At 43.1% G+C, this 17,707-nt stretch overlaps 1 protein-coding gene across 2 annotated transcripts in view; it reads left to right on the top strand.

The window, feature by feature from the left end:
* Nucleotides 1-17,707, top strand: part of adcy8 (adenylate cyclase 8 (brain)) — a 120,041-nt gene that overhangs the window by 22,325 nt on the left and 80,009 nt on the right. For both annotated transcript variants that reach the window (XM_055634162.1, XM_055634163.1), the window contains exons 3-4: nt 12,958-13,088; nt 13,616-13,727. In XM_055634162.1, the coding sequence (XP_055490137.1) occupies nt 12,958-13,088; nt 13,616-13,727 (243 nt within the window). The remainder of the gene's footprint in view (nt 1-12,957; nt 13,089-13,615; nt 13,728-17,707) is intronic.

The following is a 17,707-nucleotide window of genomic DNA, read 5'->3' on the forward strand; positions in this document are numbered from 1 at the left end:
CAATACAGAGACGATCATCTCTCGGGTAGGCCCTAAATTCTGTTTTTAGGCCTGCTGACCCCTGTCTGTTTTGTTTGGCTAATTCATTGATGTGAAAAGTTAAATTTCCAGATGAAATAGTCATGTTGTCCAGCCTTAGTTTCTGTAGTGACTGGACCCTTTGTGCCGTGACCAAGGCCATCAGCATGACTGTTTTCATAGTCAGTTTCTGTAGGGACAGAGCTGTAGCTGGAGACCAGTTTCTTAACATGGTCAGTACAATGCTCACATCCCATATTTGGGAGTACCTGGTTCTTGGGGGATTAACATTAAAAATGCCCCTCATGAGTTTGGTTACCAGGGGGTGTGTCCCAACAGAATGCCGCTCTGTTCCTTGCCACAGGTATATTGACAGAACACTTCTGGCGCAGTTGATGGCACTATAACTGAGCCCCTCATCGTAATGGAGGCTTGCCAGGAATTCCAGAACAGACAGGATGTTCATAGATCTGTGGGTGATGTTTATTGTTGTGACAGTACTTCCCATTTCTTGATGACACCAACTACTGATTTTTGGTGGACTGTCTGTGGGCCGCTGAAATAATATCCACTGTTCGGTCCGTCAGTCCCAGGTGTGGTAGAGGTGCTTTCAAACTCTACAAATTAATAGGTTTATATAATTATGACATGGGTAACTTCGCCTTGTTGCGGGATGAACCAGTAAATTAGGTCTATGATGGATGGTGATGCATGGTTCTAATACCATGTCGAGTATCACCGGGACCCATGGTTGAGTAGGCCAATTGGGTACTATCAAAATACCAGATTCGGAGTCTTGCTGTATATTCCTAAATACCCGACTGATGAGGCAGAAAGGAGGGAATGCATAAATAAACAATCCCCCAATGCAGCGAAAATGCATCTATTGCCACTGCCCCAGGTTCTGGTTCCCATGAAGATAATTCGATAGCTGGTGTGAGCCTGGATGCGAATAGGTCAATATCTGGTGTTCCATACCGTGCTGTAATTTCAGCAAATCCATTTTCATCCAACATCCATTCAGTGTTTGCATTGAATTTGCGTGACCTGTTGTCTGCCACTAAATTTAGTTTACCTGGTAAGTAGGTAGCTGATATCCAAATATCTCTCTCTGGATACACTATTGCCAAATTTTGTTGGCCAGATTGTCAGATAATGTTGATTTGTTTCCACCCACATGGTTGATATATGCTACCATGGTGGTGTTGTCAATTTGTAGTCTAACATGCTGGTGATGTAACCCAGACCAATATGACTTAAGGCCATGGAATGCATTTAACATTCCCAGGTAGTTTATGCCCAGTGTTTGTAATAATGGTGTCTCCTGTGCATTCCATCTCCCCCACAGCTGGAGATGGAATTGGTAGCACCCCATCCAAGTGCACTGGCATCAGTTTGTAGTTCCATAGAAGGGTAGCTGATAATGTGTGGATTGGAACAATGCCTAATGTTATCTTTCCACCATTTTAGTTCCATTATGGCCTCTGTTGGTAGCTTCATTGGTCTGTCAAAATGACCACCATAATTTTTTGAGTGCTCGTATTTTAACCCTCTAATTTTTGATAATGTAAAGGTCCAATTTGTGTGGCTGGAAACGCAGCCACTATAATGCCAATTGTTCTTGCTACCAGTCTGATGGATGGTTTTGTGATGTCAATGATTTTGCTGCAAGCCTCTATTAAGACTGTAACCTTTTCTTTCGGCAAAGTCACTGACATGTGAACTGAGTTAAGGATGAACCCCAGATGATCCATTGTGTTAAATAACATCTGTGGTCACCTCTAATGGGTATTGTATAGTAAGCATCTTTTTAAAATGATGCTTGCCATGTAGTAACCTAGGAAATCAATTGCTTAGCAGTAACAAAGGTTTCCATCTAGTAATGAATATATAGTACGAAAGTATTCAAATTAGTCAAATCTATGATGATGTGGCAACCACCATCTTGTTTATGATAAAGATTTTGGACACGAATTCCTGTGATTCGTGTTGGGTTTCCTCCATTAGTCCTTTTTTATATGGCCACTGTAGTTCAGCATGCGCTTTTGATTTTGCCTGTAAGAATGAACATTCGGTTCGGTACATGCTGATCTGGAGGATTATGTTTTTGTATAAATTCTATGGTATAACCTTATACTTCTGAAAATATAAGTGTCGGTAGTTAATTTATTCCATGCATCCAGATAGAATTGTAATCTCCCACCAACCTCGCAAGGAACCAGACGCACCTACCTCCATGGTTACTATTGGTAGGTTTGTTACTTTTTCGGCATCCTCCGTGGACGTTGAGGTGCCTCCATGGACGTTGTGTCTGGATCTCACATTCCCCCAGGAAGATCGGTCTGGGCCATGGCCTAAAAAGACCAATGTTGAGTGTTCCTGGCCTTTGAGCATTCACCAGTTTGTCTTGGCCGACTGGTGGTGCGTGGGGGTGCTTTTTACTGGCCGAAGTAGTTTTTAGACGTTGCTTTAATGAGCCCCAGGGTTTTACCCTTTTCGTCAAGTTCTTTTACCTGTTTTGATAAGTTGCCTCCAAATAGTAATATTGGTGGCTTGGAGGTTCCAGGTTTGCATAGGCCTGCAAATTAGGGTCTAAAGCCGGTTGGATGGCACTTCTTCCTAATGCTGTTTACTCATATTGGTAGTTGCAAAATAAAGCCAGTGCATCCTGGTGATCTTGTGTCCTGTCTTTTTTGTTTATTGTGCGGGCGAAAACTGTAATTCCCGCTGTTGGGACTTTCAGAACTTTCTGCAGTTTCAAGTCCCTGGCTCTGATTGAGGCTCCGACATGTTTTCAAATACACTGGTTGACACTGGGAACATTCAGTGTTTTACAGTTCCCTGGTGGTAAGTGTCTTGCTGTGGTGTCCAATAATGCCTGTCCTTATAGCTGGTTGAATGACAAGTAGTGGATACTTGCAGCTATTTTAGGTTCCAGGTTTTGGCCAGTTTGTTCGGGTTGAATAAACTGGGACACCATATCCAATAGGTTTTCTTGCACCCCATGGTCACTAGGGGTATGTTCTGCACCCCTCTTCAGGGTCAGCCCAGAATTGACCCCCTGTGCTCCCCTCTGATGAGGGAGAAACACTATGTAGCCCTACAAGAGGTACTGCTGTAGGACTTACTAGCTGCCCACTGTGATTAGTCTCCATCTCCCGGAGCTTGTCACTTTGGAGTATTTACTCCAACAGCCGCTCCAACTGGCTCCAATGCTCTCGGGCACTGGCCACTCGCGGCTGCTCCAGTTCCTGCAGCCGCTCCAACCGGCTCCAATGCTCACGGGCACTGGCCGTCGCGGCTGCTCCTGAAGTCGCTCCTGCTCCAGTTCCTGCAGCCGCTCCAACCGGCTCGGGCACTGGCCGTCGCAGCTGCTTTTGTTCCCCGCTCCCAGCCGCTCCAACCGGCTCCAATGCACGGGCACTGGCCGCTCGCGGCTGCTCCTGAAGCCGCTCCAACCGGCCCCAATGCTCACGGGCACTGGCCGCTCGCGGCTATTCAGAGTCGGACTCATCGGAGTCAACGACTCTGTTAGTTTTTTGCTTTGCTCTACCGCCCGGCCGTGGCCAATGCAGGAGCGAAGTCAGGCACAGCTGTTCCCATTACGGGAGATTGGCGTGCCGTTGGCTGCTGCTGCCGGCTGCCCGCAACTCCGCGGTTCTCCCCCGCCAGCTTTTTCGCAGCCTTCGTGGATCTGGTCCATGTCTCCACCTGTAAGGTAAGTGGAAGGAACGCAGAGTCTCCTTACCTGCTGTTCCCGGCTTTCAAATTCTGCCGCTAAGGGGAACGTCGTTCCCCCTGCTGTGACTCGTTGCAATGCGTGTAGCGACACGCATGCATCCTGGCGGGGTTCTTCACGTAGTCACTCATGTGACTCCGAAGTAAAATGTGAGGTTATCCACTTTGGCGGCAAGAACAGGAAAGTAGACTATTATCTGAATGGTGGTCGATTAGGAAAAGGGGAGATGCAACGAGACCTGGGTGTCATGGTACACCAGTCATTGAAAGTAGGCATGCAGGTGCAGCAGGCAGTGAAGAAAGCAAATGGTATGGTAGCATTCATAGCAAAAGGATTTGAGTATAGGACCAGTGAGGTTCTACTGCAGATGTACAGGGCCTTGGTGAGACCACACCTGGAGTATTGTGTACAGTTTGGTCTCCTAATCTGAGGAAAGACATTCTTGCCATAGAGGGAGTACAGAGAAGGTTCACCAGATTGATTCCTGGGATGGCAGGACTTTCATATGAAGGAAGACTGGATAGACTCGGCTTGTACTCGCTAGAATTTAGAAGATTGAGGGGGGATCTTATAGAATCTTACAAAATTCTTAAGGGGATGGACTGGCTAGATGCAGGAAGATTGTTCCCGATGTTAGGGAAGTCCAGGACAAGGGGTCACAGCTTAAGGATAAGGGGGAAGTCTTTTAGGACCGAGATGAGAAGAACTTTTTTCATAGAGAGAGTGGTGAATCTGTGGAATTCTCTGCCACAGAGGGTAGTTGAGGCCACTTCATTGGCTATATTTAAAAGGGAGTTAAATGTAGCTCCTTGTGGCTAAAGGGATCAGGGGGTATGGAGAGAAGGCAGGTACGGGATACTGAGTTGGATGATCAGCCATGATCATATTGAATGGCGGTGCAGGCTCGAAGGGCTGAATGGCCTACTCCTGCACCTATTTTCTATGTTTCTAAAATACACCTTCAATGTTTTCTTCCATGTTTGACTATTCCAGCTCATTACCGGCTTTTGACTCTTTATCCTCTGTAATCTCGACATCTACAAAATTCTGCTGACCAAGTCCTAGATCATACCAATTCCTACTCATTACCCATGTTTGCTGAAATTCATTAGATTCCTGATGGATGTAGCTCAAACTTAAGATTCTCATTTTTTGTTTTCAAATCCCTGCATGGTTTCACCTCTCCACTTGTTATAGAGTCATAGAATTATGTTCATAAGTTCATGTGATAGGATCAACTTAAGCTATTCAGCCCTTCAATTCTACTCTGCCATTCAATCATGGCTGATCTATCATTCCCTCTAAACCTCATTCTCCTGCCTTCTCGCCATAACCCCTGACACCTGTACTAATCAAGAATTAATCTCTGCCTTAAAAATATCTATTGACAGCCTCCACAACCATATGTGGCAATGAATTTCAGCGACTCACCACCCTCTGACTAAAGAAACTCTTCCTCATCTCCTTCCTAATGGTACGTCCTTTTATTCTGAGGCAATGGCCTCTGGTCCTAGACTTTCCCACCAGTGGAAACATCCTCTCCACATCCACCCTTATCCAGGCCTTTCATTATATGCCAAATTATATGTCATTGTAAAAGGCCCTTTAGCCCTATGTCCATGTCAACCACAATGTATGTCTGAGCTAGTTCCTATTTGCCTGCATTTGTCCCATTTCTCTATATGTAACTGTCCAAATGTTTTTTTTTTAACATTATATTTGTGCCCACCTCTACAGCTTCCTTTGATAGCTTGTCCCATAAACCCGTCAACCGCTGTGTGAATTTAATCCGATTTAGAATAAGGCTGTAACGTAACAAAATGTGGAAAAAGCGATGGGGTCTGAATACTTTCTGAATGCACTATATATACTGTACAGTATACTAATATACCAACTTGATATATTATACTAATATATTAACTTGGAAAGTTTGTAAAACCTGCTATTTTATTCTGAAAAGCTCAAAATGACACCTTCAAAGAGAAAAGGTCAACTGATAAATCTTTGTGACACCAAACATTTTGACATAGTATTGTATTCTGTTCTTATTCTGTTCATTCTACATTGCAAAATCCTCCAACCACTGTGCCCCGTCAATTCAAGCACTCTGAATAATATCCCTCCACGACCAGCCTCCTTCCACCAAGCCATTTGTTTACAAGAATAATCCCAGGAATGAGTATTCCTGAAGTTTGAAGAAGGGCCTCGACCCGAAACGTCACCTATTCCTTCACTCCATGGATATGCCTCACACGCTGAGTTTCTCCAGCATTTTTGTCTACCTTTGATTTATCCAGAATCTGCAGTCTACTCCACTGGGAAATCTCCTCAAGGTATGCCTATTTCGTCTACTCCACTGGGAAATCTCCTCAAGGTATGCCTACAATACAATTTATTTACCAATGAAGAAGGGTCTCAACCGAAATGTCACCTATTCCTTCGCTCCACAGATGCTGCCTCACCCGCTGAATTTCTCCAGCATTTTTGTCTACCAGGAATGAGTATGTTAACCTATAATGAGCGTTTGTCGGCACTGGGCTTGTACTCGCTGGAGTTTAGATGAATGAGGGGGGATCTCATTGAAACATACAGAATAGTGAAAGTCTTGGATAGAGTGGATGTGGAGAGGATGCCTCAGAATTAGGGGACGTTCTTTCAGGAAGGAGATGAGGAGAAATTGATTTAGACAGATGGTGGTGAATCTGTGGAATTTGTTGCCGTTGAAGGCTGTGGAGGCCAGGTCAATGGATATTTTTAAGGCAGATATAGATATATTATTGATTTATACAGGTGTCAAGTTATGGGAGAAGGCAGGAGAATGGGGTGAGGAGGGAGAGATAGGTCAGCCATGATTGCAGAGCGGAGTAGATTTGATGGATTCATTCTACTCCTTATGGTTCTGGTCCTGGTAACAGGCCCCCCCAATCTTTGTACATACCCAATCCTTTCCATCGTTATGGTGATTTCATGTTTCATGTATCTTGTGTTTTATGACTGTTGGCAGATTAATTTCCCTCCTGGGCTAAATAAACTTCTATCGTATCAAATCGTATTGAATCGAATAATATCCCTCCATGACCAGCCTCTGACTCCTTCGACCAAGCTAAATTTGTATCCAATTCACTAGCTCACACTGGATCTCATGTGATATAACCTTCCGGACTAACCTGCCATGCGGGACCCTGTCAGAATGCCAGGGTGGTGCAGTGGTAGAGTTGCTACCTTACAGCACTTGCAGCGCCGGAGATGTGGGTTCGATCCCGACTACAGTTGCTGTCTGTACGGGGTTTGTACGTTCTCTCCTTGATCTTCAGTTTCCTCCCACACACCAAAGACGTACAGGTTTGTAAGTTAATTGGCTTGGTATAAGTATAAATTGTCCCTAGTGTATGTAGGATAGTGTTAATGTGCGGGAATCGCTGGTCGGTGTGTAATCCGTGGGCCGAAGGGCCTGTTTCCGCTCTGATCCTCCATTCATCCCACCGATTCCGCATCGACCATCACAGTGATTCCATGTTATTCCACTTTGTCATCCACTCTTTACACATTAGGGACTGTATACAGAGGTCAATTAGCCTACAAACGTGAACATCTTCGGGATGTGGGATGAAGCTAGGGCACCCAGAGGAAACCCATGCAGTCACAGATAGAACGTGCAATCTCCACACAGACACCAACCAAGGTCAGGATTGAATCCAGGTCTCTGGCCGCCCCTTGATAAAGTTGCCACATTATGAAGTGACTTATTAAAGATGCCCATCAGGGAATACCTCCAACCTCATAGTATCCCCATTATGGCACATCCGATTTTACCTTCTCACTAAAATCCACAAGCAATGAACTCTGGAAGACCCATTGGGAAGTCGGGATGAACTTTTTAACCCAATACCTTGACTGAATCACCCTTGTTAAATCCCAAATGCATCAACACCTCAGACAAATAATTCCGGATCAGTTCTCTACATGACAGAATAAAGATGCCATTGTCCATGAATAATCGATGCAGAATACAGTATACTGACCTGAATGATATAAAATAGCTAAAACTACTCAGTAATTATATTGAAAGCTGTAAATTGTGTAACTTAACTTTCTTACTGGGTTAAAAATACTTTGAGGACTAAGGATTTAAATTATTGGAAATATTGAAATAATCCTGGTTGTTATATTGCTTTCGGAAATGTCGACTAGTTTTATTTTAAGGTATAGAAACATAGAAAATAGGTGCAGGAGGAGGCCATTCGGCCCTTCAAGCCAGCACCGCCATTCATTGCGATCATGGCTGATCGTCCCCTATCAATAACCCGTGCCTGCCTTCTCCCCATATCCCTTGACTCTACTAGCCTCTAGAGCTCTATCTAACTATCTCTTAAATCCATCCAGTGATTTGGCCTCCACTGCCATGTGGCAGAGAATTCCATAAATTCACTACTCTCTGGGTGAAAAAGTTTATTCTCACCTCAGTCTTAAATGACCTTCCCTTTATTCTAAGATGGTGGCCCCGTATATGCCAGAAATAAAAAACAAAGATAACAATAACACTAAAAATGTTGACACTGTCAGGTCTTTCTTTTCAAATCTTTTTATTAATAAAAAAACAAGATAAACATAACAATGATATTGATACATAGGGATCAGGATTACATTAACAACAAATGTAACCTAAATATAAATCCAACGTCAAAATACACATTAGGTATAGACCCCCCATATCTCCATGAAAATACCCGCTCCCTCCAAAACTCCCTTTGTATTCTTCCCTTCCCTCTCGGTCCCACCCCAAAAAAAAAAAAAAACCCTGCAAACGCAAAATAAGCAACACTTGTCAAAAAACTCCCCCCTCGAAAAAAAAACAGAATCTGGGCTGCAAAAAAATTCAACAGTTTAGACCCCTGTTTGTCGTCAAATCCGTTCCACTGTATAAAGGTAAAAAAAATTATTATAACGGCTGGAGAGGGAACAATTTATTTTGTGTTAAAATATTGAATAAAGCTTAACCGAGGGGTCAACAATGTCACTCGTAATTTTTTCTAAATTTAAACATGATATCGTTTCAGAATACCAATGAAGTGTGGGAGGAGGATTAGAGTCTTTCCATTTAAATAAAATAGGTCTTCTGGCAATTAATCCCCCTCCCAAGCAATCAACCGACCTCTCAGGCTGGGTTTCCAGGTCCACAGCGACTCATCAGAAATTGGAAGTAGCACCTCATATTCCGTTTGGGGGAGTCTGCACCCCGGGGAAATGAACATCAATTTAGCTCCTGATATTGTTTTCCCTTGCTGTTTCCCCTTTTTAGCCCCCCTTTTTTAGTTTCCCACCCCACAGCCTTCGGGAAACAGGCTTTTCCCTTCCCCCCACCGACCCCCGCCCCTCACCAACGTTTCGGCCCGAAACATTGCCTAATCCTTCGCTATGGATTTACACCATATTAAGCCATTAACCTACAAACCTGTACGTTTTTGGAGTGTGAGGGGAAACCGGAAATCTCGGTGAAAACCCACGTGGTCACAGGAAGAACGTACAAACCCCGTAAAGATAGCACCTGTGGTCGGGATCGAGCCCAGGTCTCCAGCGCTGTAAGAGCTGTGAGGCAGCAACCCTACCGCTGCACCACCGAGTCGCCCGCCTCGCTACCATGCCACCCGTTCATACTCATTGAATTCAAAATTGGCAGAAATATCCAAATTATAGATAGTTCAATACCACCCAATTTGCAATACCATCCAAAATCAAACTTGCTCTAATGCCATGTTGGTTTCTCTCCTTGTGTCTGCTATCAGAAGCAAACATGGGATAATTTTGAACAAAACACAAAGTGCAGGTAGCATCTGTTTGAAGAAGGGCATCAACAAAAATTTACCTGATTCTGGCATCTGCAGTTCGGAGATAGACACAAAAAGCTGGAGTAACAGCGGGACAGGCAGCTTCTCGGGAGAGAAGGAATGGGTGACGTTTTGGGTCGAGACCCTTCTTCAGACTGGTTAGGGATAAGAGAAACGAGAGATATAGACGGTAATGAGGAGAGATAAAGAACAATGAATGAAAGATATGCAAAAATGTAACGATGATAAAGGAAACAGGCCATTGTAAACTTTTAAATGAGAAGCTAGTGCCACTTAGGTGGGGGAGGGACAGAGAGAGAGGGAATGCCGGGGCTACCTAAATTGAGAGAAATCAATAATCATACCACTGGGCTGTAAGCTGCCCAAGCGAAATATGAGATGCTGTTCCTCCAATTTACATTTATCCTCACACTGACAATGGAGGAGACCGAGGACATAAAGGGTTGGTGCAGGAATGGGAAGGAGCATTAAAGGATCCAGCAACCAGGAGATCAGGTTGGTTCAGGCAGGCTGAGCGAAGGTGTTCCGCGAAACGATCGCCCAGTCTGCGTTTGGTCTCACCGATATATGAGTCCACATCTTGAACAACGGATAAAGTAGATGAGATTGGAGGAGGTGCAAGTGAACCTCTGCCTAACCTGAAAGGACTGTCGGAGTCCCTGGACAGAGTCGAGGGAGGAGATATAGGGACAGGTGTTGCACCTTCAGCGGTTGCAGGGGAAGGTATCTTTGGTTTAAACCAGCCTCTGCAGTTCCTTCTGACAAATTTTGTCTGCAGTTCGGAAGAAGGTTCCTGACCCAAAACATCACCTATTCTTTTTCTTCAGAGATGTTGCTGAGGTATTCCTGCTCTTTGTGTCTATCTACAGTTCCTTGTTTCTCCATTCATTAATTTTAGTTTTGAATGATGGTGACATGGGTAATATTAATTTTTTTCTATTATTTTCTACTTCAATATTATGTCGACATGAATGCAAAGGAAAATCAGGTGAAACGTACAATTGATTTTATAACTCAACATCCTAATTTCACATTGTTGTCCAAAATTACTTTACCTTAATCCAAGTGGAAGTCAAAGGCTTTCCCACACACGCACTTAATCACAATTACAGCAGCATCTCTCTTTTTTCTACAAGGAAATACTAAGGCCAGGGTTTCTAAAACGAGCAAAAGAGATCACTGTGCAAGGGGCGACTGAAGTATAATCAACAATTGTGTGGCAAATTGAAAATATTGGAAGTTGCCAGCAGCTCGGGTTGCATTACTGAAGAGAGAAACAGGATTAATGCTTCAGGTAGACACAAAATGCTGGAGTAACTCAACGGGTCAGGCAGCTTCTCTGGAGAAAAGGAATAGGTGATGTTTCGGGTCAAAACCTTTCTTCAGTCTTCAGTCTGAAGAAGGATTGCAACACGAAACATCACCTATTGCTTTTCTCCAGAGATGCTTCCTGACCCGCAGAGTTACTCCAGCATTTTGTGTCTACGTTTAGTGTAAATCAGCATCTGCAATTCTTTCCGACACATAAATGCTCAGGTCAATGACTTTTCAGTGGAAAAGAAAATACTTAGAAATTAAACATATTTCTGGTTGCAGACAAAGGGGAAGGTGGACATCAGGGGAAAACATGTGCGACATGAGGGAGTTGGAGTGGGCTCGATGTGTTTGGAGCAGATATAAATAAGATCGTAATTAGTAAAGAAAGGGGAAGGGAAAGAAATATTGTAATTATAAGATGCAGACACACGGTGTTGCTGCCTTACAGCGCTAGCAGCGTCAAAGACCCGGGTTTGATCCCGACTAGTTCAAGTTCAAGTTCAAGTTCAAGTGAGTTTATTGTCATGTGTCCCTGTATTGGACAATTAAATTCTTGCTTTGCTTCAGCACACAGAACATAGTAGGCATTTACTATGCATAGTAGGCATAGTAGACTACGGGTGCTGTCTGTACGGAGTTTGTATGTTCTCCCAGTGACCACGTGGGTTTTCTCTGAGATCTTCGGTTTCCTCCCACACTCCAAAGACGTACATATTTGTAGGTTAATTGGCTTGGTATAAGTGTAAAATTGTCCCTAATGTGTGTAGGATGGTATTGATGTGCGGGGATTGCTGATTGGTGCGGACTCGGTGGGCCGAAGGGCTTGTTTCCGTGCCGTATCTCTAAAATGAAACACTACAGATGTTGGAAATTTGAAGCGATACATGTAAGCGGGGAATGACCAGCAAATAAGGCCAGTGCTGAGCCAAACTAACAAGGCTGGTTATCTGAAATTGTTAAATCCATTATTGAGGATTGAACTGTGCCTGATCAGAGACTGAGCTGATGTTCCTTGAACTTGTATTAGGCTGGAAGAACACGGAACATAGAATAGTACAGCACAGGAACATTCGGCACAAAATATCTGTGCTGAACATGATGTCAAATTAAACTATTCCCATCTGCTTGCATGAGATCTGGAGCCCTGCAATCCCTCCATTTGTATGTGCTTATCTAGAAACTGGTTATGAGGAGAAAAAAAAAGACTCAAGGCTATAGTGCACTCACATCCTTCATCCTAATAATCAGTATGGATTGTAAATAGTTGAAGCCCACCAGATTTTGATTACCAATTGGAAAATTACCCTTTCATCCTGATTCTCTTCTCGAGACCACTCAGCCTCTCCAGTTTTACACTCTATCACATACTGTATTCCCTTTGTTCTCTCCATTCCTCACCCACCACAATATATGTTTAATATATGTTTTAAATATATATGTTTAATGGCTAACCTTTCTAGTTCTGATAAAATATAGTCAACCTGAAATTTTAACTCTTTCCACAGATTCCATGTGAGTATTTCGAGCAATTTCTGTTTCTTTTTAGTGTATTTAATTACTGGTAATGTTAATTTTATATTGAGCAAAAGAAAAGCAATGTATAATCATTGTGAGAGAAGGTTAGTTTTTTGAGGCAAATAAAGGGTAGGAAAATAACAACATGGATTATATATATATATAAATGTGTATATATGTGTGTTTGTGTGTATATATATCAATATTTATATCCACATTATACCTCATTGGAGACCCTTGGACTATCTTTGATCAGACTTTACAGGATTTTATCTTGCACTAAACGTTATTCATGTTATCCCTCTTATCATGTATCTGTACACCGTAAATGGCTCGATTGTAATCATGTATTATCTTTTTGCTGACTAGTTAGCACGCATCAACAGCTTGTCACTGTACCTCGATGCTCATGACAATAAACTAAAACTGAACGAAACAATTACATTTGATCCAAATCTAGAGGATCCACCTTGAATATATTGCTACTAATGATATCCACGTGTTTTTTTTTACCTAATTAAGGAGAGGCTGGTTCTTTCAGTTTTGCCACAGTTTGTTGTATTGGAGATGATTAATGACATGTCAAACGTGGAAGATGAGCATTTACAGCACCAGTTTCATAAAATCTACATACATCGATATGAAAACGTGAGGTAAGAAAACGGTTTTAGCATCCTCATCAAAACAAACTTTGCCTAAATGAACCCATCTTCTACTCAGCACCACAATTTTATTTCTATTTACTTTTTAAAATGTTCCACAAAATGGGTTAAAACACATCAAAGATAGCCAGCTTCTTTTGACATCTAACAAATGTATTATTGAGACTTGCATGACTTGAATGATACCTTATTTTCTAGACTTGTTTAAACAGTTAAGTGGGCCTGTCAATGTGATGGAAATTGTTGGTCTTTGTTCTCAACATTTTTAATTATGCAATGAATGATAAAACCCACAAACCCAATTACCAGCTCTGCCAGCTGTGTGATCACACTAGTAGAGATATACGTCTCTCGAATGGAAGCTAATTTTCAGACAGATACTGTTTTCAAAGGGAACTGAAAAAAATGGTAACAAAGCTTGAAAAAAATAACTTAAACAGACTGTATTAAATATTGAAATGCAGCTTCATAAATTGAAAAAAGAAATATTAATGCAATATTTTCCATATTTTATTTAGCATTCTCTTTGCAGACGTGAAAGGTTTTACCAACCTCTCTACAACCCTGTCTGCACAGGAACTGGTGGGGATGCTGAATGAATTATTTGCAAGATTTGATCGGCTTGCACATGTAAGTTAAGCTAAGCATATGTAGTGATTCCACCATGTAATTGAATGTAGACACAAAGTGCTGGAGTAACTCAGTGGGCCAGGCAGCATCTCTGGAGAACATTCTGGGTGACGTTTTGGGTTGGGACCCTTTTTTTTGGAACACCAGTCTGCAGAAGGGTGCCAACCTAAAACATCACCCATACTTTTTCACCAGAGATGATGCCTGACCTGCTGACTTAATCCAGCACTTTGTGGCTCTCTTCAGTATAAACCAGCAACTGCAGTTCCTTTCTACACATGTATGTGAATCTGACAGGTAAACCCTAGCATCATATTAATTAAAAACAAATAAGGGCTTAAACCCATCATCACAGTGGTGCAGCAGTAGAGTTGCTGCCTTACAGCACTTGCTGAGCCGGAGACCCGGTTTCGATCCCGACTGCGGGTGCTGTCCTTACTTACGGATTTTGTACGTTCTTCCCGTGACCTGCGTGGGTTTTCTGCGAGATATTCAGTTTCCTCCCACTCTCCAAAAGACGTACAGATTTGTAGGTTAATTGGCTTAGTAAATGTAAAAATTGTCCCAAATGGATATAGGGTAAAGTTAATATGCGGGGATCACTAGTCAGCGCAGACACGGTGGGCCGAAGGGCCTGTTTCCGCGCTGCATCTCTGAACTAAACTAAAATCTAATTCTGATTATTGTCTTCACGCTGTTATCTTTTATTCTTATTGTGTTTGCCTTCAATTTGTTACAATCGTTTCTTAATTGATAAATAGTTTCAAATGATAGATGGCGTGAATGTTTCATAAATGGTGCGGTTTTCTAAATACAGTAAACTGTAATTAATTACATGCTGAGGACATATTTTACAGTAATACAGAATTCATTATGATGACGATAAAAGTAACAAAGAAATCTAGTCCACAGTGTGATTGAATTTATGGTTAATAGAAAGGAAGAAGTTCCATTTATGAATAAGGTTAGAGATTAACTCATGAGACCATATTTACATTTAATCCTCAAGATAAAAAATACAGGAGATATTTTCAACAACCAGCTGCCTGTCTTTCACCAAAAAGTAGGATTTGACAATAGAAAATCAAGGAAATATCTAGATGCATTAATTATTTTTAATGGTTTTCAATGGGTAAACAGTGTAATGTCCACCTGAAACAACGTAAGGCTGTTTATGCACAAATTAGGACTCCACCGTAATTTACAGGTGCAAATACTGCCCACCACTCACAGGCCCAAGCTGCTGTTTGGGTCTTTGATGAAACCAACCTGATGAACTAACCTGTTCAAGTTCAGCTCAGGTTTGCCAACAGTAGTTTGGGTGCAAAGGAGGGAGAGAATCTGGAGTAGCTCGGTGAGTCAGGCAGCATCTGTGGAATTTAATGGACATTCAATGATTCAGGTCATCTGAGACCCTTCATTTTGATTCCTGGATCTAGGAGACTGCAAATGGTGGAATGGCAAAAAAAAAAGAGGAACAGCAGCTGTAGTAACTCAGCAGGTTAGGCAACAAGCATGGAAGAAAATATGCAATTTTAATCTAAAATATTGACAACCCATTTCCCTGCACAGATGCTGCCTGGCTTCAGCTTCTCTCCTTTTTTGGCCAGAGATTCCAGCATCTGCATACTCTTGTGCCTCCAGCAGTTGTGGACAGTTGGCTTTGTTCCAACACTGGATTAAAAGGCCATCTACCTTTCCTCTTACGTACGATCAATTAAAATCTTTAAAAGATTTAAGCAAAAATACCAAGTGCTGGAGATCTGAACAGAAGGAGAAAGTACACAGTGCGACACTTTTAGTTTAGTTCATTTTGGAATATTTAGGTTAGTTTAGTTTTTATGTCTAAAAAGGGAAGACAGAAACCATATTATGAATATGATGAAATTAAATGACAAAGATTAATGAAATGCAGCTAAGTTACTTATTCAAGTGAGGAAATGTGTGCAATCTTGTATCAGACTGTATCAGGTGTGTAGTCAAAAGTTGAATATCACAATTAGTTCAGTGATAGCATTTTATGCTTAGTTTGCTTCACTGCATGACAAGGAATATTATCCAGATAATGGGCCTCTCACTTAGGCGACTCTTTAGGCGACTATGCAGTCGCCACATGGCCACCACATGTTCGTGGGTGGTTGCCAGGGAGTTGCCTTCATGGTCTTGAGGAGTTCCCGCATTCTGGGAACTAGTTGCAGCCTCATTATGGCTGCCGTAAATTTTTCAACATGTACAGCAGCGAGAATTCTCGTGCCGTAGATGGGTTGCCAGGAGGTTGAAGGTTCTCGTAGATTCTTGTTGGTTGTAGCCGGTGCTGACCGGTGAATTTCATTGGCTCATTGAGGAAACAAATGTAAGCAGTGGCTTTCAGAACCAAGGATAGCCGACCGGTAATGTTAAATGTCCGCCGAGCTTCACAGGCGTGTATCTCTGGCTTCTTAAAAGTTGTCTGGCTTCTTAAAAGTTGTCTCCACTCCTTCTTCCTTCTCCCACCCCCCCTTTTAAAGGGATGGCGGATGTGTGGGAGTGGGCGCCGTCTGTGTATGGCAGCCTGCCCACAGTCCGTCTCTACACCTTTTTTTATTTTAAGTCCTGTTAAAAAATGTTAGTGGAGGTCTTCTATGTGTGGGGGGTGGGGGTGGGGAAGGGGGAAACTTTATTTCTTAGTCACCTACCTGGTCGGAGAGGCAGCATTCTCCCCCTGCTTCTTCGCCCCGTCCTCGCGGCCTACCATCGAGAATGGAGCGGCGTTTCCTGTCGGGACCAGCCGGGACTACAGCTTCGGCGGTGGCGGCGCAGCGCTGGGATACCAACACGGAGCGGGCGATGCCTTGCCGGGTCGCCGTGCGGTAAGCTCCGGAGCGTTGTGGCCGTCGATCCCAACATCGCGGAGCTGGGGCTGCGGGCGTCTGGCCGCGGGCGGCGCTGGATTTGGAGCGCCGCAGAGCCAGGGATCGAGTTCACCGGGGTCGGAGCTCCAGCCGGCGCGGCCTGAGGACTACGAGTGCCCCGGTCTCCAGGGAGGAGGCAGCCGCTCCAGACTTTTCCAAGCCGCTGAGGAATGTTTCACCCGACGACGAAGTTCCATCTTCACGGCAAGAGGGCCCTGAAAATCATCGGACTGGCTGCACGGCCACAAATGGGCCCCGACCTCGGGTGTTTCACAGAGGAAGAGGACTTAACTTTCTGGTGCCTTTCCCCACAGTGGAAAGTTTTGATTCTGCTGTGGGGGGACGTTTGTGTTGAACTCTATAATGTGTTGTGTCCATTTTATTCTTTTTTTTAACCTTTTTCTATGGTTTGTAATGGAACTTATTATTTAATTTATGTAAAGCACTTTGGTGTCAATGCGAGTTGACTTAAAACGTGCTATATAAATAAAACTTACTTACTTACTTACCGTACACGGTGCTTTAAGCCGTCTTAATTACAGTGCCGACCTTCCTGTTCATCGCTGTGTGTGTCTGTATCACCTTGGCTTTGCACCGTGTGAATTTCAGACAGTGCTCCCCCCAGCTTGCCTTGTCCCCCGCCTCTGTGATGTGTGTGTGTGTGTGTTCCACTCTGACAGTCGCCATTGCAGTTGCCGGTTTTTCAGATGACTGCCAGCAACTTGACAGACACCGGCAGACGCCTGAAAAATTGCCTAAGTGGGACAGGCCCATTAGGATATCAATAAAATACAGAGGGATTGCTTTATTTTCAGAGTTCTATCATTCTCAGTCTTGAATATAATTCAACCGCTGCGATTTCTCTGTCATTGAATATATTCCAGATGGAGAACAATAGATTTTTGGACACTAAGAGAATTAAAGGGTATGTGGATCAGGCAGGGACGAGGACATGAGGTGAAGGATCAATTATGTTCTTATTGAATTGCAGAGCAGACTTCAGGGCATGTACAACTAACACCGGCTTCAACTTATAACATTCTCATGTTCATATTCAGATGAGACATTGAATCCATCTGCTTGCTCACT

The sequence above is a fragment of the Leucoraja erinacea genome, chromosome 4 (assembly GCF_028641065.1).
Source record: "Leucoraja erinacea ecotype New England chromosome 4, Leri_hhj_1, whole genome shotgun sequence".
Classification (NCBI taxonomy): Eukaryota; Metazoa; Chordata; class Chondrichthyes; order Rajiformes; family Rajidae; genus Leucoraja; species Leucoraja erinaceus.